General features: G+C 43.5%; 1 protein-coding gene across 3 annotated transcripts in view; it reads left to right on the top strand.

Moving 5' to 3' along the window:
• LSAMP (limbic system associated membrane protein) overlaps window positions 1–24,777 on the top strand; it is a 299,711-nt gene that overhangs the window by 171,129 nt on the left and 103,805 nt on the right. For all 3 annotated transcript variants that reach the window (XM_064410216.1, XM_064410215.1, XM_064410217.1), the window contains one exon: window positions 22,721–22,846. In XM_064410216.1, coding sequence (XP_064266286.1) covers window positions 22,721–22,846 — 126 coding nt within the window. The remainder of the gene's footprint in view (window positions 1–22,720; window positions 22,847–24,777) is intronic.

Below are 24,777 nucleotides of genomic sequence, written 5' to 3'. Positions count from 1 at the left end.
AAGCTGGGAGAAACTTGGTGCTCCTCTTGCTGTAAAGGCTGAGGGGCAAAAATTGGAGGTGAACTCAAGATGGAGATGAGAAGGGAAGCTGGAAGGTTAGCTAGACAAGGTGCAAGAGCAAAGAGATGCCCCCATGTCATTCACTCCCACTGTCAGACAATCTCTTTTTTTAGAGCTCCTTCAGCCCTTTGCTGTTCCCCACTGACAAGCTTGAGTGGAAGGAGATAGGGTAGGGGGAGAGAGAACTGCACTTCATGGCAATACTGAGAATTGCCCATGCCAGTGAGAGTTCACCCAGCACTGCTTTCTGTCCCAATATCTCATGTCACAGACCTCTCTTATGGTGGCCATACTTGTCTACAGCAACCCCAGTGAGTTGAAGAAGCAGCATCATTTCCTATGGCTTCTAGGAGACAGCTGCTTCCCATGCACTCTCCCAAGTCAGGTGGACACATATTCTTGGGTCTTAGGGATACCCCACAGTTTGAGAAACTTCTCAGCCCTTTGGTGCCTTCATCTTCTCCCAGGCAGCTGGTGTCAGGCACCCTGGATTTTTTATCTTACCTACCCTTGTTAAGAGATCAAACAGTGGTCAACTGGTTCATAAAGCATTTCCCTTCTGTTCTTTTGGTTTGTCTCCAATGGCAGCACCTGAGCACTTATTTAGTATTGTGTTATGCAGCAGTCAGGGATCTTAACACTGTTCATGCTGCTATGTTTAAGAGCACAGTTTGACCCCCTGCCTTTTGGGAATGGCCAGATCACTGTGCTGGAGAGAAATCCTGTGATGCTGCACAAATTCTTCATGCTGAGCTCTCTCCTCCTTTTCTTCCTTGCTGTCTTGACCTTTGCTGCTTGGCCAGCTGTCATGCTTAAAACAGCCCAAAGTGCTCTGCACTTCTCACATGGATATCTCCAGAGAGAGGCAACTTACGCCAGCTGCTTTACCCAAGTTTTTCCTCATTCTGTTCTGCCTAGCCTGGGGAGCTATCCCTGGCTCAGGGAAGTGGAGGATCAGAAGGAACATCTCAAGTACATAAAGGCATGATGATCAGTACCTCTGTGCAATTAAAAAGGCTGGTCCAGCCTTTCAGTGCTGTGCTTTATAGTGGCTCTAGCAGTAATGAAGCCATAAAAAAAAAAAAGCTGATGTAATTGGCATCAGTGCAGGCCAGCTCAGTTCTGGGAAAAAAGCATTAATTCCTAGGAAAAGGTAGTATTGCTTCTGCTATCTTCAGCCTTTGACATATTCAGTGATAGGAAAGGGAATGGGAACTTAGGGAATTTCATGGAAGCCTAGAGAAAAGATTTTGCTTTTAATTAAAGTTCATGTGACAGCAAGGGCTTATGAAAGGTTGTCCAGTTCCACAAAACCAGAAATGTCATACATATATGACATATATGTGCTAACAGTCCTAGGAATGAGTGAATGAAAGGGTTTCCATTAGTAGTCCAGAGAAAGGTGGTCTTTGCTTCTAGGGAGAAGAAGGCAAAAAGAAGGGAGGCATGAAGATTTGGCTTCAAAAGGGGGAACAGCAAAGGAGTCATTTATGACATGAAGGTTTCTAGCGAATTGTATGTAGGGGAGGTGTCAGATGAGAGGAAACAAGCAAAAAGCCATGCGGAGCTTTATGGAGCAAAACCAAATCCTGAGCAGAGTTCATTTAAATTTGCAGTTTTATAGCTGTTAATGTGATTCCTGGGGAAAAAAAATTTAAAAATTAAAAAAAAAAAAACACCACAAAAAAAAAAACCCCCACAGAGTGTTAGCAGCAGTGAAAATAAAGGAAATCACTTAAATGGGAGCAATCATGGTCCCCAGCCTTCCTGCTCATCAGTGGGTTTGACTGCTAGTGTTTGTAAAAGGAACAATGTGATGATTTTGATGCTCCTCATCTCAAGATTTTCCAACACAAAAGTTCTTGGGTCTCCTTTCAAGCCATCTTCATTTAAATCTCCAGCAGCTCCATGGTTCCATCAGATTTATACCTCTACAGCTAAGACTTAGTGGTCTCCAGTACCCCCATTCCTTCTTCTTTTTTGAGATGAGTATTTTAGGTATATAAAACTACAGCTTCTAGACTCCTTTTCATATTATACTGTTCCCAGCTAGTTTTACTCTGTTTGGGATTCTGCTAGGATTTCCAGAGGCTGTTTTGACCAAGAAGAACGTGGTCAAGGGGGAAAAAACAAAACAAAACACAAGACCTTTCCTGCACAGTTGTTTCACAAGAGGACAGAATTTAATTGCAAAGTGAATTGGGGAGATCAGAGCAGCAGTGGCTGCAGGCAGTGAGGGGGAAGTTCAGTGCTAATAAATGAAATGTCCCTGATCCAAGGAGAGAAAATAATCAGCACAGCTATAGGACAAACTTGGGACATGACACAAGGCAGCAGCACCTGTCAAATTAATAACGCCCCTTTAATTTTGTCCAGCCATCCTATTAAGCCCTTTTCCTGTAGCTGAGTGCTGTGAGCCGTGCTGACTCAGGAAAATAAGGAAGGAGCTGGGACAAAAGAAGGAGCTCAGGGAGGAGGTTCACAGCATGCAGAGAATTTTTGAGAATCTTGTTATTAACTTGTTGTGTGCTGAGAGACATTACAGGCATTCAGCTAGCCTTGAAGTTATGCTGGATGCTGGGACAGAGCCCTTTGTCAACAAACTCTGCAACCCTGCTGCCTTGAGAGGACAGTGCTCCCCAGATACTGCTGCTGGATTTATGCTGTCAGAAACCTTGGGTGGTTGAACTGCTTCTTGGCATGTCAGGAATGCCCATTGCTTGTCTACAAGTCAGTTGTGGATGGGGAATCTGCGCTTTCTTTCTCCCAGTTCTCTGTGGCTGATGTGCTGTACTCCTTATCCTGCCTCTCTACCCAAACCCTCTTCTTCATTTTGTTATGCAGTGTGATAAGGCTTAGAGCTCTGGCTTCAGACAGAGCAGAAGAAAAAGAGGACTAGAATTTTTTTTCAAGCTGTGCGTAACAGAGCAGTAGCCTTGAGTACACCTGCTCTGTGAGTGGGGGGCATGAGGGCAGCGATGGGAGGGCAGTGATAGGAACAGACAGACATACACTGGGCACTGCAAGCGTAATTGCTGGCTTGCCTTTAGGTGAAGAGATTGCTGCTGCCATTCCCACTGGGGCCAATTTGCTGTTGCTGCTCTTATCTCCGATGTTCATCAGGCTGCAGCTACAAACCTCCTTTGTCCAGGAAGTCATCTGAACCTTTCTCTCTTCCTCCTATCCTCTGCTGTCAACAGAAAAGGGGACAATGCATGTTTGCCTGTCAGGACAAGGAAAGCTGTTCTGCTCAATTGGAAACCTAGCTTGAGAAGAAGAAAACCTTAGGTATCAAAACCAGTGGTCCACTTACTGCAGCTGGGTGCCCCATGGAGTTCTTATGTCCCTGAAATCTGGCCCCTTGGGTTACGCTCTGAATTTGTTACTGGATATTCTCTGTGAGTGTTAAAGCACTCAGTTCATAGTGTTACACTTTTAATGTGCAAAAAGTACTTCTTCTCAGACTCTGTGACCCTGGGATCTAAGCCCAAAATTGAAAGCATGAGGCATCCTGACAAAATCACTTATGTCCTTTGTGGTTTTCAGCAAGTCTCTTAAATTCTCTGGGATCCATTGCTTCTTCTTTCTTCATCTCACCAACTTTAAGAAAAGGAGTTATCCTAACCTATCTTAAATAATGTTATTTTATTTATTCTGTATATAATTTTCTGAGGGAAAAATATATTTCAGGCTGAGTTGCCACATTTTATTGGAGCCCACTTGCAAGTTTTTTGTTTTGTTTTTTTTTTTTAGTGAGGGTTTAATATGTAATTTTGCCATTTTGCAATAACATCACGCAGAGTTAAAGCCATACTTTTGCAAGTGAGCTAATACTTCAGGTTCCTTATTTACCTCTTACTTTAAAAAAACAAACCATTCTTTTTTAACCTTGCATTTGGCACATTTGTGATGCAGACTAAGGAAAATAATTTCATTTTGCTTATTCCAATTAAAATTAGTATACTGGCCACAGGTTCTAGTAAGTCTGTATAAGATTGCAAACGAAGCCTGAGAAAGTGTCTGCTCTATAGAGTCTACAGTTAAAATGGACCTGATAAAAAAGGGAGTGGTACAAAAAAAGATTACAACTCCCAGTGAGCTGAGGCACATAGAAGCTTGCCCAGAATAAGAGCAAATGAGTGGCAGGGCCTGGTTCTGAACTGCTGTAATCAGTAGAATATTCTATTTTTGATAACTTCCTTGTCTTTTTTGTCCCTTGACACCCCCGTTCATTCAGAATTTTTTAGCATACATAAGCATACATTTTTTAACGTACATACATTTTCTTCTTCTTTTTTTCTCAGTTAAGTTTTAAAGACCTTAAATTAAGGAGCTGGAGTAGTCACAGATGGACCACAGGTGATGGGAAAAAAGGACAGATGAAATTACTTACTTCTTTTTATTCCTGATAAGTAATTCTCTTTGGATTGCTCATTCTGGTTTGTCTTCCCTTTTTTTTTTTTTTTTTTTTTTTTTTTTTTTTTTTAAGTACAGGTACTAAATGTCAAGAAGCACAGCTGCCATGAGGGATAAGGTAGTCTTTTGGATAAGGTAGTCTTTTAAGGATCATGGTCTTCTAATAGGAATGCAAAATTGCAAGGATTCACAGCCATGGAACAGTTAATGTCTTCAAAAGCAGTCCTGTGACCTTCTGTGTTTACAGCAAGGACAGCAAATTCTGGCCAGGCTTTCAGGAGTACAGGGGGAACACTCCAGCTTCAGGTTACTTGGGGAGTTAAATACCAAACTCTTCTCTGACTAACAGCAAGTGGTATAGATCAGCCTCAGATGAAAGCTTAGCCAAATTGTGGAATAGTATGGAATGAACCTTGGTCAAGTCAGTTTTTCAGGTTGCAGTGAGATGTTGTGCAGGAGTTGTTGTATTGTCCATTCAGATTTAGAAAGCTGAGGAATGCCTCTCCTGCTTGTTTCCACATCTTTTGGGTGCTGCAGCAGAATAACTTGTGCTGTTGAATTCTTAGCAATGCTAAGGAGGACTGTTCTTCTACCATATGGTGTCTTTTTGTCTGAAACTTTATTTTTCTGTGATGTCATTTGTCTTGGTCCTAGGGAGTTTTCTGTCACTTTTTGTATCTTCAGCATTACTGTTAAGCATACTGAAATAAAGGAATTTCAGTGTTCTCCTTTCCTCTTCTTCAGCGTGGCTTATTTTCTCTTAAATGAGGGAAACATTATATTTGAAGCATTACTTAATTGATACATTTTAACCCATCTGTGAAGATAGGTATGGGCTGATGTGCCCATACAGATATATACTGTCCCCAGTACAGATGTATTCTAGATTGGGCCTTAGATGACATTTCCATGTAGTTAATAGGGTGCCTGGATGCTTTACCATTTATTCTTGTCTTGAGTTTAGACCACCCACAGTTTTACATTCTTCAGTGCTTTGAGTAATTTCATCCAAAGCTGTGCACTCATCCTGTTTGAAAAGATGTGCAGGTCTCTTCACCTCCATGATCTTTCCTTACTATGAGCTGTTTGGTTTTTTCTTTTCTGCTGTAGAGATAATGAATTTGTTCCATTATTTTCTTTCTGCTCCTATGACTAATCCCTGTGTACCCCTTTATGTTTATCTGCCCTTATGGATGTTTGCAGCACCTCCCAGTTGAGCAGCATCCACCACTCATTAGCAAGCTACTCTTCAGTCTCATTAATGAAGATGTTAAATGAAAACAGACCTCTCATGGTTCCTACAGCCCTTTGCTTACACCTGCTTAAACCTTTGCTCTTATCTGCCCCCTGTCATTATCCCTTGTTTATGGTTCTTCAGGCAATTGCCAATCCATGACAGTGCTCCTAACCCAAGACAGATTGAATTAAATTTGCTAGCAGGAGTTCATGAAGCACTGTATTAAACATTGCATCCACTGAATTCCCTTTAACCATGAATTTAAGAAAACAGTCTAAAAATAGTATCATAGACCATGCACAGAACATGCTGGACCCCCACAAGTTACAGAGTTGGGGGTTTAACGATAGATAGTAAATACTGTTAGAGTGATGAATCTGGAAGACTGCCTTGGCTCAGGTCTCATCATCTCCAGAAATGACATTGCTTGTGTCATAATGTCAGGCCTGAGATACCTAATTTGGAAGTTTTACCAGGTTTATAAGCCACACTGGTTTTCCCCTTTGAATTAATAATTTAATTGCTGGTATATGTGCTTAGCATTTATCCTTACTCCAAAGGTGGATTCAAAACTCAATGCTACAGTTCAGGGTGAGACTTGCACGAATGAGGTTCCCATTCTGATCTCATTCAAGGAAAAATCACACTTTGGCACTAATCTTTCCCTGGTGATCAATTAATTCATCATTAGTATTTATTTATTTTCTATATATTCAACAATCTGCTGACTCTCCAAAGACATGAGTTTAAAGGAGTCCCAAGGGATCAATATATGCAAAGTATAAGCTTAAGGGGAGAGGAAAAGTAGTCAATATCTCTGTGATCATTTCCTAAATGGTGTAAGCCAAAATGGAAGTAGTCAGGAAAATATTCCTGTTAATGAAAATTCAAAATAAAATAGTGAAAGTAGTGATCAGAAAATGTGAGATTACTTCCTATCAGAAGATCAGTTCTTTTGGCATGAGAGCATTTTGCAGGAGCATGGGGCATGCAAAATATTTTTTGGACCATGAGTGTCACAACAAATCCTTTTAACTTTCTAGTTTCAATCCACTAATGTCAAAACGTTTAACTGCAATGAGGCAAAAAGGTTTCATTTTGATTGTAGCATTACATTTAATTTTGTTTAGATTGGCATGTTAATTTTGATACCATATATTTATACCTAATGTTGCAAATTGTTATAAAGCAATGAGAGAGAACCCCTCCTTTCCGTGCTTTTGAAATACAGACTTCAAACATTTGCAGAGTTAAATGTTATTCAGTGACAGTGACATTCTCTCACTGGGGCAAATGTCACACCCCATAGTGGCAAGAGGCAGCCTTCAAATTTTTCTACCAGCACTGTTTTCCTTTGAGCTCCATAGACTTCTGGAGTCTGCCTGCCTTGTCACATATAATTAGCAGCTGTTGAGTGAATTGATCAGTTAATTTCCATCTCGCACTCAGATGCATTTAATCCATTAGCTGATGATTCGTAGAAGTTTTTTTCCCCTTCACATTTCCTCACCTGTGTTTTGTCAATAGTTAAATGGATTGGGTCACGATTACTCGCTGCTTTTCTAAGCCCTTTTTCTTTTATTGCCTTCTTCTGGACCACATGGTACTTTAACAAACACTTGGCATCTAGTCATTTAAATGTCATGATGAATGTCACCTATTTTCATTTATTTATTAATTGGTATCTCTTCTATTGAACAGTCTTTCCAAATAGAAGTCATTCTTCCTTTCTGTAGCCTCTAGCATGATCTAAACACTTCCTTACCATACTTTTTTTTGCTCAGTTAGACACAGATAAAGGCAAGTCACCTTTGAGGTGTCCTGGAATCCTGAGCAGTTCCAGGAGCTGGTTCATGGTTGGTTTTAAGTGGCTTTTTGAGGAAGAGAACGTTCTTGGCTAATACTGTTTCTTCTGCAATGTCTCATATATACAAATTAAATTTTCTAAAAAGCAGCACAGCCCTCCTACAGCTGTGATCACTGCCATCAGGGCCAGCATCCAGGTGCCAGGACACTATTTATGGTGTCGATGTTGTCATACTCTCCTGACATCCTGGCATTCAGGGATTTACATGTGTGTCCCATTGTCCTGTTGTGGGAGGGATGTCTAGGCAATGCAGAGTCATCAACGATGTCCATGAGGGCATGTGTGTGGTTAGAAGTGATTTCTTGTGATTGGAGTGATTTCTTTCTTACAGGATGTCCCTGTAACCTTTCAAGGAGACAGGGATGCTTAAGTGTACCACAGGCCCCTACATGTGGCAAAAGGTCCCCATGTCTGCAGCTCTGTCTTTCTACTCCTGTTGCTAAAGGGGACAATAATCAACTCAATACCCCTGACAGAAGAAGACTGTGAGCTGTGAGACTTTTTTCCTTCTTCCCTATAGTAAGTGAAAATCCATCAGACCATCATAGTCTGTAACTCTCAGGAAGTCTGCAAACTTCATGAAAACCAAACCTATTGTTAGGAGAGTTACATTCCCTGTACAGTACATGTACCTTCCCCAGGAAATTACTAGGTGCCCTCACAATAAGAATGATTGGAAGCCACCAACTTAGATCATTTAAACTAAGTTACACAAAGACCACAACTCCTGGAAAAGAACCGTCCACTTTACTCGAATGAGGGACATGCTCGTAATTTCCCAGTAGGCCAAGCACAGCTTCCACTGTGCAAATGGTAAAGCAGATTAAAGCTGCCCTCAACTTTAATACAGTGCCACAGCCCGAGGGCACTACAGCTGAGCTGATCTGGGCACCAGTCAGATCAGAACAGAGCTTGGCTCAGCGAGATCCCTGCTCTCATTTGATGTCAAATTGAACGCAGCCAGCAGAGCTCCACCACACAGCTCAGGGGACCCCACTCCGGACAGCTGTGTCGTGCTTGCCTGGCTGCTTGCAATGCAGCAGCCAAACAAGAGCTCTCAAAGACACTGGAGTTTCAGGAGCAAATGGCAGTATTTGTATACCTGCATATATCAGTATGTATCTAACTATAAACATATACACATTCTAAGTATGTTTATGTTTTTAAATGTATGCGCACAGATATCCACATAAGTTAGTTTTATGCCATATGCGTTATTACCTCTGCATGGATTTGTGAAATGTTATGCATGTGCACACACACTTCTATCCAAACTTTCCAAATACTCTGAACAGTTTTAAGTTTTCAATGTTTCACTCAGGCTGAAAAGACTAGCTTTTCTACTTGTGTGGTTGAGTCGGAATTTCTCCCTGATTGAAGGAAATACCACCAATACTTCTTCCTGATGGACAAATCTAGGTTTTTTCCTTTCTCCTTCCTTCCCTCCCCTCCATTCAAGCTCAGGGCATCAGTGGAGCATGCAGCAGCAGAGGCCATGGGATGAATGAATCTCAGAGCAGGAGGTGGTGTCCTTCTCTTTCCTGCTGCTGTGCCTGGCGCTCGGTTGAGATCAGCTCGTTGCCAGGGTCAGTGAACACATCTTGTCACATGAATGTAAACATCTGTGGATGGCTACAAATGAGGTCACAGGGGGTCTCAGGTTGCCTTGGAAATCAGCCTCTGCCACTCAGTCCCTGGGGCTGATCAGAGAGTTTTTGCAAGGAGCTGACCATCGTCTGTGAGCACAAGAGTTGCAAAAGCTCCTGTGTGGGAAATGGTGAGTTGGATAAAAGAAAGGAAAGGAGTAAAGACACAGATGCATTTCTCAAATAATTGGGTCAGATACTATTCAGTTTGGGAAGCTGTAGTTGCAGGAGGAGAAAAATGTATTGGGTGAGGGCATTGTAACATTGGTTTTCCTATTCCTTCAGTCACATGCAGCAGACTTCTGGAGTTCTGAGGAATTGGATGGAGCCTGTGAGCTCCTCTTTTAAGACATATGTGGAATCCTTGAAAAGGTTGGTGAGAATCTCCTTAGCTGTGCAGGAAAGCACCTTGTTTCAGTACTTCCCTGGTACCGCCTGTCAAAGCTGTTCCCATCTCAGTGCCATGCTTCCAACTTCAGAGTCAGCAGAGGACTTTGTGTCCCTCCTGGCTTTCCAGCACAGCCACCCCTCTGTGCCAGAGCTGTGCTCTGCTTTCCTTCTCTTTCCTTCACATTGCCTCAGTGCTGTGGTTCTGACTGTGCTCTATGCTCTTTGTCTCCTTTCATTATGGGGTACCTGGCTTCTTGTTCTCAGTGTCTTTCCTCAGCACCTCAAGGGAATTCCTGAGGCACATATGCCAAGGCATGTGCCTGCCCTGCTCCCATTGGACCCCCAGTAAGCCTCTCCACTGACTTTTTCTTGAACCAAGTCTCTGTCTCTGTCTCTTTACTGTCTGCAGCATGACTGGGTGGACAGCTTGAATCCAAAGCAAGCTTTCCTGCCCAGCATGATGGGGAAGCACCTCTCCTTCCCCATTGTCACTGCTTCCCTCCTGAGGTAACTCATAAATTGCTCTGAGTCTTTAAATGGGCTGTTATTTCTTTCTTCCATCAGCACTCTCTCACTCTTGACTCATGGTGCAGGTTCAGCTTCAATGAATTTATTGGCATGACAAGGTACACAGGTGATGCCAAAGTTGACAACTTAATTCATCAAGCGCTACTGTCTTTCTCTCATCTGCACTACGCTATCAGTCCTTCCCTCTTTCCCCCTCCTCAGCTCTCCTTTCTGTCTGTCTGGCTGTCCCCCTGTCTCCCTCCCTCCCCCTCTGATTGCCTCCCCAGGTGATAGTTAGCTATCTCACACTCAAGACAGTCTGTCTCTCTCGACGAACAGAGACGTCAATCAGAGGGCTCACTGCAGAGGGAGAGGAATTGGTCTTTACAGCATGTTGGTTGTTTTGTTGCCTTTGCAGCTTGCATGGAGGCAAGAGCTGAGGGCTGCAGTATTCAGACCAACTTACAGAAGCCACGTTTGCTCTAGGGTTGTTTGGGACTCCAGAAGAATGAAGTGTCGTGCCAGAAGGTTAGAAGAAAGGAGAGAAGCCTATCAACCTCAAATGTGTATAGGCAGGTAGAAATATAATTTAAGAAGAAATCCAACATCTTGACAAAATTCCCCCAGAGGATAAAGTCTCTTTTAAACAGAGTAGCAAATGATCTCTCCTTCTCACCCCCCGGTCCCATAATCCTTTGTTGGCATGGCAATTGCCAAAGTGTATAAAGGAAGAGACAGATCCCTCAGGTATCTGTCAGCACTAGATACAATCTACCCAGGACAGTGTGTGTGTGGCATTTAATCCTCCATACATCAAGCATATGCCCAGGATATAGTGTCATACCGTATTTGTGTTGCATCCCTTGTGCCTATTTGTCATGAGTGTCTGCGCCCAATCCAGTGGCAGGTTGATCCATCGTGTGATGCCATCTCAGCTATATCTCTGCTTTTCTTCAGGCTTTGGCAGAGTTTTCAGAATTGTGTTCTGATGCAAAGTTTCTTTGTATTCTTTATCACTCTTCGTGCTTTGGGGAAATAATTTTTGCAGACTCCAGTATATCATGACCATCAGAAGGGAAACTGTATGAGTGTATCCTTATCATTCATCAGTATCCCTAACTATTGATTACGTTTCTATTCCTGTTCAGATTGCACAGTATTTTGAGGGGCCAGCTTTTTACCCTGCATTTATGAACCACAGAGCTGATTCTCTCCTTCTTTGCATTTCTGTTCATGTAAGAGTATTTTGTGTTCTCTTTAATTTATACCAGCAGTGAAGCATCAAGTCTGTTTTGTCTGTCTTGCATTTGCCCTTTTTGTTCTGCCAAGGAACTTTGTAGCATGTTAATTCCTCATAAAGAACATGTGGGTTTTTGCATATATTCTTCTCTTACTCTCCTACTCACTTGTTGGAGCTGTTGATGGATAAGGCATCATACTTCCTGTGACACCAATAAGGCAACATACTTCCTGTGACATCCCCAGTCTCTGGGGATGCCATATATCTTGCACACACTAGTTCCCTAAGAGTGAGAATGAAAGCTGAGTCTTAAAAAGGTGGAGCACAAGTGTGTAGAACAATCACTGAATGTGGAGTACTGGACCACCTGAGTGATTCCTTCAGTTTTTTAGTAGTGTTGCTTACCTTGATAGCTGTGCTTTTACAGAGGCTCAGATGTGGATGTGCTGTCACAGTAGAGAGACATGGCTTGTCTTTTACATGGGACTTAGTTTTTGATTCCCTACTGCAGTTGGAAGTGCTTCCAGTTTTTTGTTTGTGTTTTTTGTTGAAAATCAGAGGAGATACCTCATTCCTGCTCTGCAGCCAGTAGCACTGGATTTCTGAGGTGGCAAGTATTTGCTTGCAGCACCTTAGATGAAAGTTGTTTGTAAAGATGTTGTCCCACTAAACACAAAGGTGCTGGCAACCATTCTGGATGTAACCTCATCCTCCTGAAAGGAAGGTGTAGTCTAGGATGATACTTTAGCAGGAAGGTTGGACCAGATGACCCATTGTGAACCCTTCCGACCTTATCCATTCTGTGATTCCCTCAGTTTGTAACACTGAGACCAGCAAACCATTAACTTTGAAGTGGGCAGCCTTGAACCACTCTGGGGGAAGAAGGCAGTATTTTTATATGTCCTAGTAAAGCTGCAGACTACAAGGAATAAGCCTTATTCCTGGCAGTCTGGGAGAAATTCTCCCTTAATTGAAATGGCACCAATTCAATGTCATATGTTAACAGAGCAAAGCTCTTGCGATTCATCCCTTCCCTCCCTTTGAGGTTGTCTGCATGTATGCAGCACATCTTTACCACACAGCAAAGCTCAGAAAGGGAAACAGTGGGAAAATTCCAAGATGTGAAGGTGTCCTTGCACATGGCTGAATCAAAACAGAGCACTCTCTTTTGACAGGGAAGCTCCAACTGCAGAAACTGTCCTTCTCAGAAACCTTGGGTCTTGGTTGCTTTGTGGGAAGGACATCACCACGATCACATCTCATGTCTAGCTAGCTGCCTACTTTGTTCAAAGATACCTTTACTTCAGGAGTACTGCATTTGTTTTTTCTTCTTTTCTGCTGGATCAGACTTTTGTAGATGAGCATTTCTGGCAGGAGATATTCTTTGCCTTGAGCTCTTTGGCTTTCCCTTCTCAGATGGCTGACAATAACACCCTGGCCTTTAGAAATGAGGCGCTGCTGCAGCTATTACCAAGATCAACAATGGCTGGCAAATGAAGGTCTCATAGCTGGCATTTCATGACTGTGTGTGGTGGGAAAGGCCAACATCTCTGGATCTATGAATAGTGACAATGCAATCCAGCAATGCGTTCTTGTAGCCTAGAAAGCCAATTGTATTGGGTGGCACCCAAAGCAGCATGGCCAGCAGGGCGAGAGAGGGGATTCTGCCCCTCTGCTCTTCTCTGTGAGACCCTTGCCAGGAGTGCTGTATCCAACTCTGGAGTCCTCAGCACAGGGAAAGCATGGACCTGTTGGAGTGAGCCCAGAGGAGGGATACCAGTGTGATTAGAGGGGTGGAGCATCTCTTCTACAAGGAAAGGCTGAGAGAATTGTAATTGTTCATCCTGGAGAACAGAAGGCTTCGAGGTGACCTAATTTCCAGTGCCTTTCTGTATCTAAAAGAATCTTACAAGAAAGATGGAGGAGAATATCGACAGGAGCATGTAGTGACAGGTTGGGGAAATGGCCTCAAACTGAAAGAGGTCAGGTTTAGATTAGGTGTTAGAAAGAAATTGTTCACTGTGAGAGTGGTGAGGCACTGGAACAGGTTGCCGGGAGATGTAGATGCCACATCCCTGGAAGTGTTCAAGGCCAGGTTAGATGAAGCTCTGAGAAATCTGATCTAGTAAAAGATGTCCCTGACCACAGCAGGGGAGCTGGAACTAGATGATTTTACATTTAATATCCATTCCAACTCACGACATTGTGTGATTCTGTGTAAAAGTCCCAGTATGGGATTATTATCTTTGTCCTTCATACTTTTGACTGAAAGCAAATCCAGCATTTCCAAAGTGCTGCTATAGCTTTCTGCTCCTCCAGAATCCTGAAAGAAATCTTGAAAGGTGGTTACAGCAAGCTGTCCTCCTCCATTTTGCTCACTTCAATGTGTAAGAAATGAAAGCCTGCTAATAAAAAATATTCTACGTGTACCACATGCATTTGATTTGAGTGAGAGGCTTGTCACTGAGTAGCTGCCTCAGTTTGAAATTGAGCCAGATCCTTGGGTATGTGGTATCCACAAGACACTTTGAAAGCCATATTTATTACCCTGTGGCTTGTCGAAGAGGATGTGGGGTAAACCATGGGCAGTCAAGGGAATCTGAGAACAACCTTTGGGGAGAGATGGCCTCTGTGTGGATGTTCATCAGTGCTTCATGATGGTTGTTCTGTGGGTTGTACTCTGTCCCTAATGAGCTGAATATAAGCAACAGCACAAGATCTGAAAACAAACATACAAAAAATTTGGCTCTGATTCTCCAGCCAGGGTGGGGTATTAGGTGAAATTAAATTACTCCCACACTTGCCTTATCAGGACCTTCTCTGGACTTGTACCTCTGGGCCTGGAATGACATAGGCTTTTCTCTGTCATTTTTTTCTCGTCATACCTGGCTAAGTGCTCCCTAGTCAATGTCCCAAGGAAGGAGTTAACAGGCAGGAGCCAAGGGCTGCTGGGACTCAGTTGAAAACCCATAATCTTGGGGATTTTTTTCTGAACTGTCTAATAAAGCATCCCTGTTCTGGCTGCAGCATTTCCTTGAAGCCATCACCCATTCTTGCTGTAAAAGGACTTGTTCAGAGGTAAACATCACAGGAGAAGCTCCCTTGGCTCTGAATCAAGCCCTAGAAAGGCTGCATATTAGGACTCAGCTGCATGTCATATACATCCAACATACTCAATGTTCCTGTGGAAAAGTTATTCTTAAGAAAATTCTCAGAAATGTCTTTGGAGGACCTGGACACTAAGGACAACTTTTCTCAAAGGATTTCTCTTCCAGGATGGCTGATTATGTGTGCAGAAAGAAAGATTTTTTATTGTTTCAGTCCCATAAGTAAATACTTACCAGATTTAAAAAGAACAGTCTAAGGGAATATGTAAACACACTTGAAACAAAGACCAAAAGCTGTGTACATCTGCAGTCCTTAAAATGTTTGGGATTAGGTGGCATTCCAAGAGTTAATCCTTGGGGATTAGCATGGCAAGCACTTCTGTTGTTGTTTACACATGTCCTGTGAGGAAGGCTGTGTTGTCACAGCAGGCTCCTTTAGGAGGGTTAGCCATAAAGCTCTTGAAGTCAGTTTTACAAGCTAAAAGAACCGTAGCAACACAAACAGCAAGTGCACAGAGCAGTGCTTTAAAGACAGAACTGCAGATGAGTGGCATAAATTCAGTATGCTAATAGAAAAAAATGGGAAGGTTTGTAGCAAAGAACTTCATATGCAGAGGTGCAAATCTGGTGATAAGCAGATATTGGGCACATGCCTGGCTTGTGTTTTGCGCTTTTATTTACATGCTGAGCACATAACTGAGAACCTGCTGTTCTGGACTGCATCAGCATCCAAAAATGTGGGTTCTGTAAACCTGTGCTTGGTGAGGGCACACCAAAAAGCCAGGTGTGGGTGAAATACAATAAGCACTGGGTAAGAGCTGGAGCTCAGGCTCAGAGCTGGAGCTGCTTAGAGTGCAAGGCTGGCATCCAGTTTTCAAGTGGAGGTGCTGGTCTACGAACAGGAGTGAGACTGCTTTTAACCCTGACTTATACTGTCACTTTAGTGTACTGGAAAACAAGGCTGGATTGAGATTTAAGATATTCTTTTCTGTGTTTCTCTCAGTGTGGAAGCCAAATAATTTCTCTCCTGAAAATTTCATGGAGACAAGTTTATAAAAAGTAAAATCAGTGACAATGAGTGTAAGAAATTGAGACCAGTTCTGTGCTGTCTTTTCCAACAGCTCAGGAATGGGACAGTGCAACACGTTCACACACTGTGCTGCTCTCTGCTAAGAAAGAAAGAATGTACTGGAAGAGCTTCCCATGCAATGTTATGTGGAAAAAACACTCCAGACACTATTGGATGAGCAGAGCATTCCTTTAGACAAAATGTTTTGGCTTGTAAGCTCTTACTCTCCAGTGTGGTGTGCTCTGACATGCTACCCAGCTCATGGGTAGCTTTGCACATGGCTTTGATTTACAGGATCCTGTCTGCTTCTCTGCTCCCAGGCAGTGCAATACGCACAGTCCCCATCTGGATTTTAAACAATTTCCTGCCTGGCGTCTCAGCGGGTGAGGCTCAGCTGCATGATGAGGGGAGCTCACCAAGATGCAAGGCCCAAGCTAGCAGCCCCTGTGCCTCCTTCTGCTTGGCCTCTCTTGGCATCCACAGTGATGCTTGATGGAGATCAGCTCCAGTGGTGCAGAGCAGTGGGGGAGAACACCATGGGTTGGGAACTGCAGATCTTTTAAAGTGGTTTCCATGCTCTGGCTGTCACAGACTCTTCCCTAAAGGCCACATGATGAGGCACTCCCTTTCAGACAACATAAAGAGGGGATTTTTACACCTTATGGAAACTCTATAGTGTATTTTGAGAGATTTTTGGTTCCCAGGGGATTAAAAAACAAAACCAAGCCTTCAGCGTTTGCCTCTACTTCACAGAAGCTTTAACGCTGAGTGAGGCATTGGCAGAGTGAAACAAGCCTAGCAGAGTGGAAGGTCAGAATGCTCTTTCAGAGTCCACTCTCTTTAATGAAGTTCAACAACTTCCCTCTCTGCCCTCTTGCTCTGCTGACAGTTTCGTCTCCCTCTGGCTGAGGCTGCAGCGTGAATCAGACCGTAAAAAACACATCTTGGGTCTGATGTCGCATTTCTTCTGTAGAATGCTTCAGAAGCATTACCATGCCGCGTCCCAAAGGGTGTCTGGATTTTACTTTCCAGCCCTCAGGTTGCTCCCTTTGCGGACTTTAGCATCTACAAACTGTTTCTTGTTAGGGCTGTAAAGAGCTGTGATTAGCCTGCTGCACACATAAGAGGGAAATTAAACCATTTAGTTGTGTTTAGCAGCTCAGCCCCTTCTTCAGGTTCTCTTTTCACCACTAAACACTTTAACTAAACAATGACTAATGAGACCAATTTGCTGTCAATTAATTACCCCAGGAAAGAACCCCTAATTGTGGTGAGCAAGGTGGCTGCTCTAAAGCATTGAAGAACCATATGATGGTCAGCATCCCCCCTACCTCTGCCTTGGGGCTTATTAGCGTTTTATATAAAGTACTGTTAATTGGGATCTGGGGACAAGGAAATAAGAACTCTCAAGGCTAATTGATAGGCACCTGGGGAGGGTTTTAGTGGCTGCAAAGTTCCTTTGACTTTGGAGAGAAGTCCTGATGTTTTCCTTTTTTTCTTTTTTTTGCCCTGAGAGCTGGTGACTCCTGTGTATTAGTGGGTGGGAGTCTTTAATTTTATCCAACAGATGGGGGTCCTACTTGCCTATAGAGAGGAAGGAAATAGGCTGAAGGAAGCAACTAATGAGGATATATGGAAGGGATTGAGAATTTTTCCATTTGTATCCAAGGTGCCCTTTTTCGGACAAGCAGTTAGACCACTTCAATGAAGCTTATGGGCTTTTTTAGGCAGCTGCAATACTGTTTGCATCTGTGTCTTGGAGGTATTAAATAGCTTTTGCTGTATTATAGGTCTGTAGACTGGGAATAAGATCTGTATTTTTTTAATGTATTTTGTGACTTACTGACAAAATACTGTACTATTGAGCAATATTGGAGTTGGAGATTGGGAAGTAGCTGCCCCACAGTGGAAAGCTCCATCCAAGGGTCTTAGATGTAGGACATTGTTTACCCAGAGGGAGGAATCCAGGTGTCTGACTGAATTGCATGTGAGTGCATTTACATGGCTCAGAGTTTTCCAGCTAGGTGTCCACTCTCCCTTTGCATTTTTTTATTGCCATACCTGAGTTGAGTTCCTAGTCCTATGCTTCCTGCCCTTTTCTCACAAAGCCATCCTCCTGCTGCATTGAGGTGTCATGCGAAGCATGATGAAAGCAGAGGGCCATCAGTGCAGGAGACAGGAGCTGCTGCCTCCAGCCTGTAAGTACCCGTTCTGCTAAACAGTGGTTCCCACTCCTGCCACTTTATGCCTGTGTCTAGGTGCTCTGATCAAAAGGCAGGGATCTGAACTGTTTGGGAGCTGTGGCATAGGTCAGGTTCAGCATAAACAACATTAGGGAAAGATCTCTAGAAGCAGTGCTTTAGCAAGGGTGGCCTTGATGCTTTCTTGTTCCATCCCCCATTGCACTCCTGGAAAGGTACTAAGGAGCTGGTCTCCTGTGTGTGAACTCGTGTCTCTTAACCTTGGGGCTCACTCATTTACTGACATTAGGGGTGTAGCACTTGCCTCCTTCCATAGCCTTGAATCAAAACATGGATCCAGCTCACCCAGGTAATATCTCAGGAGGAGTTTTGAGCTCTGAAGGGCTTTGGTCATAAAAGGCAAGGATAACAGCAGCAGATGTTTGTGTGTTTGCTTGTTTGTGGTTTCCTTGCTGCCTCACATATGCAGCCCCTGGTCTGTAATAACTGCTATTGCGGTGTTTTTGTGGAAACAAATCACCTGCTTTCATCTGGAGAGCAACAGTGATTGTGCTGGGGGAGCATGATCTATTTTTCATGTCTCAGTCTTTCTTATTATTTAAATTAATGTGAGTTGCAGTTGTCACAAAGTGAAGGATTGATGGCAATTAACTAGAACAGCCTCGGTGCAAGCTGTTTCTGCACAAGCCTGTTCTACCTAGCTCTGTCACTGTATCTTTCTTGGGACTTAAAATCTCCCACACCAGCTCTGACCTTGTACCCCTCCTGCCCTGCAGCCCTCCCAGTCCAGGGCACCCTACAGTATCTCTGCCCTTGTCTCGCTCTTGCCTTGCAGCTCTCTTTCTCTTCCAATGTGAGCTTCTCTCGTGGAGAATGGCTGGTTACTTTGGGATTTGTTGTTTGCTGTCAGTGACGTGGAAGATGAGATGCTGGGCTGGCATCAGCCTTGTCCTGTAGATGTGAAATGTATAAGAAACAAATATGTGAGTTTTAAGACATTCTTCTCAGTGTTCATTCCCATCTCTCCCGAATCAGTCCCTGATGTGGGTGGGGCATCCTCCCTCTCTGGGGATGGAGGAGTGAGGTACTACAGTGTGCTTCCTTTCATGTCTGGCTCTGCTCCCTACCCCAACCAGGGACATCCTAAGCACATTGTAATGGATACTCCATATGATTTACACTGAAAGAGCAGAAAAAACATGTCAATCTTATCTTTTTTAGCAGTACCTAAGACCCTGGCAGTGCTTTCCCATAGTCCTTGGAGCCAGAGGGGTCCAGCAGCAGCCTGGTTTCCCCTTAAGTAAAAAGCTGTTAGTCAAAATATGAAAATGCCTGTAAGTGCTGTTGAACTATAGAGCTTGCTCTGTTGTGGGGCTGCAGCCTGTGGGTTTGCCTCTGCTTACAGTTCAGAGAGGCCAATCACAAAAGAATTTCCCACTTGAGGGTCAACAGGAGATGGCTGGGTGAATGGAGACTGTGACACCCAGAAGATTCTGGTCCCAGGAGATTTTATTCTCAGCAATCCTTCTTTCAGCAGTCTGGGACCTGTGAAAACATAATACAACCCACACATGGGGAAAAATAATAAGGTCAAAGCTTCTCATTTTAAGGTTGTCCTAAAAAGGTGTGTGCAAAGTAATGACAAGTGCCAAGGAGGCAATGCTAACTGTTGCTGGTGCTGACAGTTTTGTCATTTTAACATGCTGGCTTGACGCCCTGAAAATTAAAAGTCTCTGACTTTTTATCTGAGTGAAATTATTGTCCACTGGCTTTGGATTCTAAACAGATGAAGCCAAGCCAGGTTTTAAATTTAGAGGGAAATTATTTCCTGCCCTATTCCCCCTTGTCTTAGCCTTTCCTTGCCTTCTGACTGAGGTGGCAGCTGAAAGGAACCAGCCATTATATTCCTAACAAGATTTCAGCCTTGGATGTCCTTTTCAACTTCATCTAAAAAAGTGGCAAGACAGATATGACCATCTGGACACATGCTCTTCCTCTTGGGCATTCAGTAGGCATGGTCAAAACTGCTTGTACTGGCTGAGTTTACTTGATCCTCTGCGAAGTAAAATGTCTTTGATGGCTTTGGAGAGCGGCAGTTTATACACGTCCCAGCTGGAGCTCTGCTGCTGCCCTGTAGTGGCTTTTGCTTCTCCCTCCTCAGCCATTTTTTCTGGCATTGCAACATTCTATTAGGGCTTCACACTGGCCCATAGCTTTACCTGCTAGTCCTGCTTCAGTTTAGTCCTTCTTGGTTTGCTGTACAGCTTTTTTACCTTATGCAAATGTTAACCCCTTGAGGTTACGATAATATTCCCCAAATGTGGTATAGCCACTGGTTTTACTTCTGGGCTCTCCTTACCCAGGTTTGCCAATGCACCATGGAGATGTTGTGTTGAGGATGATCCAAAGTCACTGTCCTTGTGTCCCCTGACAGAACACCCAAGCCAGAACTTTTACAGAAATAGCAGCCTCTGATATTCTTTCCCATGCTAAGCTCCTCTGTCCTCTCCTGTGCATGTTGGTCTTCTATCAGGACTGAGTTGGCCCTCCAAGTTGCTTTGTTCCCAGTAAGTAAGAGTAGCAGTGTGGATTTTGGCACCAGAACTTTCAGGGCTCTGCCAGCCTGCAGATCTGCTGGCTGGAGCAATGAGCAGGTCTGTCCTGAGCCATGGGACAGGATGTTTATCCACTGGAAAAGAAAGGAAGTTCTGTATCTCCAGGGATAAGTTTCCACCCCCTCTCTGAGGAGTCCTTTTTGAAAGTAAAAGCCTTTCCCTTATTTTGAGTCAGAATTTTCCCTACATTGCAGCTCATGTTAGTTGCTTTTCAGTCTTCACTCTGCACCTTTGAGAAAAGCCTGCCTCTGTCTTTTCTGCACGTTCCCATTCACTTTTTGTAGAGAGCAATAAGATCTCCCTCAGCCTTCTCTTCTTCAGACTGAACAGATACATCTCTCTTAAGTTCTCCCATCTTGGGAGCCTTCCAGTGGACTTGCTCCAGTGTGTCTATGGCCTTCTTGTCCTGGGGAGCCCAAAACTGATCTAATGCCTGAGATGCTGTCTAATAAGCACCATGTAAAGGGTTTTAGACACTTCCTTCCACTTGAGGGGGTTATGCTCTTGCTAATACAACCCAGGACACTTGGTTTTTACTGCAAGGGCATACTGCTAACTCATGCTGAACCTGAAGGACCCCCACCTGTGACTGCTTGAGCCTAGCACTTTCCTCCCTTCCAGAAAATATTAAAGTGTTTGGTCCCTAAAGAGGGACTGTTATTGTGAGGCTTATTCTACTTGTCTAAAGCAGTATTGCCTCTTCCTAATGAAGTAGTTGGTACAAAAACACAAAGGAACAGGTGTGGCACTGTGATATCCCCTGGTCTTTACATCTGAGCTAGTTCACCATCCAGAGCTGGGTACATGCCAGCCAGTGCTTTGCATTTCTTTTCCTCTCCTTTCATACCTATCTTTCTTAGAAAGTCTGTATCTGAGTTACAGGCCAATCCTAAGAACTGTCTCACCCAGCTCTGTCATCCCAATGGTTTTTCATACACATCCCACTGTGAATCTATGTGAACATCTGATTCCTGCTGTTTTTCCACCATGCTACTTGCACTGGTGCACAGGCATTTGAGATGGGCCCCCAGCTGTCCTGCTTTCACAAGGCGTGCAAAAGCCTTCCCCATTGTGTTTCCCCCTGGCTGCTCCCTCACTGCCCTCTGCATTGTCACTTCTCCACAGATCATGGCAATCCTTCCCCAATGCACCTGGCTTAAATCCCTCCCTGCCTGGGTGAGTGAGCCTGTTGGAAAATAGATGTCTGCCTCACTTTGCTCAACAGGTTCTCTTCCTCAAGGGGGTCCCATGGCCATAGATACTCAAACGTTGTCCGTGAGTTGGGGCCTACAGAGACGGGCTAATGAGCTGTGGGTTGTAAACAACATTCCTGTGAATCCAGCAACACAGCTGGAAGTAGTGAGTTGCTCTCTTCAGGCTTCATTTCCTTTTCCCCACCTAACTTATAGGCAGTGTTGCCTCAAAAGGACCATCAGCCACTCCTGCCAGGCAGGGGGAAGGGGAAGCTGCTGTCTGTTTACTCTGTGGTAAGCAAAGCAGAAAATGATGTTGTTTCATTCCTCGCTACACACAAATTTGGAAGCTGAAATTATATTAAAAAAACAAAACTAGAGGATTCCTTTTTAGTGAAAATCCCTCACCACTTGACACGGGGTGTGAAGCATGGAAGCAAGACATGGGTGTAAGAGAGAAAAGACTGCAACAGCTAGCACACCCCACACCTGGAAGTGCCTGTTCAGGTCCCAATTCATGGCCGCTCTGGTGCCATGACACAAACTCAGCTTGGAAAGTTTTTAAGGATCTTGAATGTCCAAGTCATGGCTGATCTTGTGAATCTTAACTATTCTACTGTGCCTTTGGTACTCTGCCACGTGCAGAGTACCAAAGTCACAGTCATCCAGAAGCTGCATACTGCAGGTAACCCATGGAGGATCCCTCTTGGCTGAAAGGTATCACAGAAACCAATAACTAATACACCCTTTGAGGCAGTGCCTTGAAGCCTGGCATCCTGCAAGAGGATGTAGACCTCCATCTGGGACTCCCTGGAGTGTAAAAATTAGCTGGGGTGATACTTGGAGCCTGCTGATCCCTTGCATGCAGCCTTGAGGTAGGCAGGCAAGTTCTGAGAGGTCATTTTATGAAGACCCCCAAACTTGTCCAAACACAAAGCATTGCAGTTACAGCACAGATGATTTTTAGGTGTAGACCCTTGAAACACAAACTACACAGCAGTACATACTACTCTGGTGTAATTTCAGAAACCCAGCTAGTAGTGAGAGGGGTGCAGTCTGTCAGGTGAGTTTGTGACTGGCTCTGGTTAATAGGTAGGTAGATGATTAAGCCAGGCAAGCTGCCCTCCATAATTCTGCTTGTAATAAGGTCAAATTTTCTTTTGTCTTCACAGTTCCACCAAAGATCTCCAATATCTCCTCGGACATCACTGTAAATGAGGGCAGCAATGTGACCCTGGTTTGCATGGCAAATGGGCGTCCTGAGCCTGTCATCACCTGGAGACACCTCACTCCTACAGGTAAGAAATCCAACTGGATTAGATTTGAGAACTGTACAGTAGTTCCCTTCTCTTCCAGCATCAAAAAAAATTTCAGTAGCAATATAGGCAGCTATAGAAAAGTGGCAAGAATCTTAAATGTACTTCAAGCTTGTTTTGCAGTGTGAATTCCTAGACACAATAACCAGGTTTTCCAAGTGAACAAATGAAATTACTTGAATAGATGCTCTGCAGAATTGGACCTGTAATTCTATTTATCTTAGGTCTTCATCTAGTTGTCCCAGTCTCTACTGCTGGTAATGCACAGCACAGTGGAGATTAAATGCTGCTGGTGCTAGACTGAGGGAAAAGTATTTCTGTTGAGACAGTGCATAAAAGAGGTTCTTTCTAAAAACCATGGGATTTGCTTCCTACTGATTTGCCTTAAAAGGGAGAGGCAAACAGCGGCCCAGTTTATTTCATACTGCTCTCCACTTTGGCAGAAGTCTTGTGTCTTCTGAGATGAGTAAAGAAGGCAATTGATCTTCAAGGTGAGTGAAGAGCAGGATGGTAACAGAATAAAGGAGAGCTTGCCATCTTTGTTCTGCTATCTGACTGTGCCCTCCATGCTCAAGGATGTGGCAAAGTTGGGGGGAGAATGTCTTTTTAGTAGCCAGACTCTGTGGGGTTAGCAGCTTGGGTTGCAAGAAAATCTTCAACCCCTAAAGATTTAACTGTAGGATGAGAACAAGAGGTAGGTTTCTATCCTTCCATATCATGTTCCTGGAGGAGAGAAAAACTCTTTAGCTGATTTATTTTCCTATCAGATATTCTTTAACATAAAATACATGGGGAAAACATTGATTAGCCCCATATGAATGATCTTCTGTGATACTCCCGTATATGTAAGGGGTTAAAGAGGACTTCAGGAAGGCAGAAAACAAACATTCTGCATGTGCTACATATAGTCCAGCTTTCTACTGCAGTTCAGCAGCCAGAGAAGGGGAGAAAAGTGGATGAGAAAGTGTTGCAGAAAGAAAGTTAGAAAGAGAAAGGTAGAATGACACATTAGAACAGAGCTTAATCTAAGGGCTACATCCAGAACCACCTGGATTTGGAGCCTGTGGTTGAGATTGGGGTTACTTAGATTTCCTGTCTTGTCTCTTCAGCCAAACCAAAGTTCTCTTGACCTTTCATGTATATGAAAGCTAGATATGCAGTCTGTATTTCTGGCCCATTTCTTGCAATGCCAAAAAAAAAATGGGGAAAGACCGCCAGGAAGAGGTGAGATCAGGGCTGATTAGGGAAACACTAGTCCTCTGTGGTATTATCATCACTACCTGACTTTTCTCTTCTGGTTTTTTTATTTTCAGAATCAAGTATAACTGTGCCATTTAGAGCCATAGGAGAAGAGAACTTATTTTTTTAATGTTTAATTATGTATATAGAATCTTCTAGCTCTGGTATTTCTGTTCTTAAGGTTTACTTCATACCAAATCTTCCATATTACTGCTGCATCAGTCTTTCAGTTCTCTTTCTTGTATCCAACTAAAAGATTCTCCCTAGCTACTCTGTGAGCACAGCCTAAAACTGAGTAGAGGGTGTTAAATCTTCATGAAATCTAAGACCTGGTACACATGAGATGCTTTCTTCAGAGCAGTGAGAAGATTCTTGTCTTGACTCATCATTTTGGCTGTTGCTGCTTTGTGGGAGTTTTTTATTTTTCATTTGTACTACCTATTTCACTGTACCAGATGCAGGTTTTTTTTTTCCCTTTTTTACAAAAGTCTCCACAGAACAAATCCTCACTCTGGCTATCCCCTCTGGTTAGTAACAGAACTGAAGAATCCCATCCCTACTGTGACCATGGGGACAGTTTTCTTGGCTCTGTTGTTCAGTTTTCCAGTATGTCCCTTCATATTTTTTCTCCCTATGCTGTGTGTCTCAGAGCTGTTGCCTTGTTAGCATCCCTC

Source organism: Passer domesticus, chromosome 2 (genome assembly GCF_036417665.1).
Source record: "Passer domesticus isolate bPasDom1 chromosome 2, bPasDom1.hap1, whole genome shotgun sequence".
NCBI classification, from domain to species: Eukaryota; Metazoa; Chordata; class Aves; order Passeriformes; family Passeridae; genus Passer; species Passer domesticus.
The sequence above is the reverse complement of the archived record's forward strand: the minus strand, read 5'-3'. Positions and strand labels throughout refer to the sequence as shown.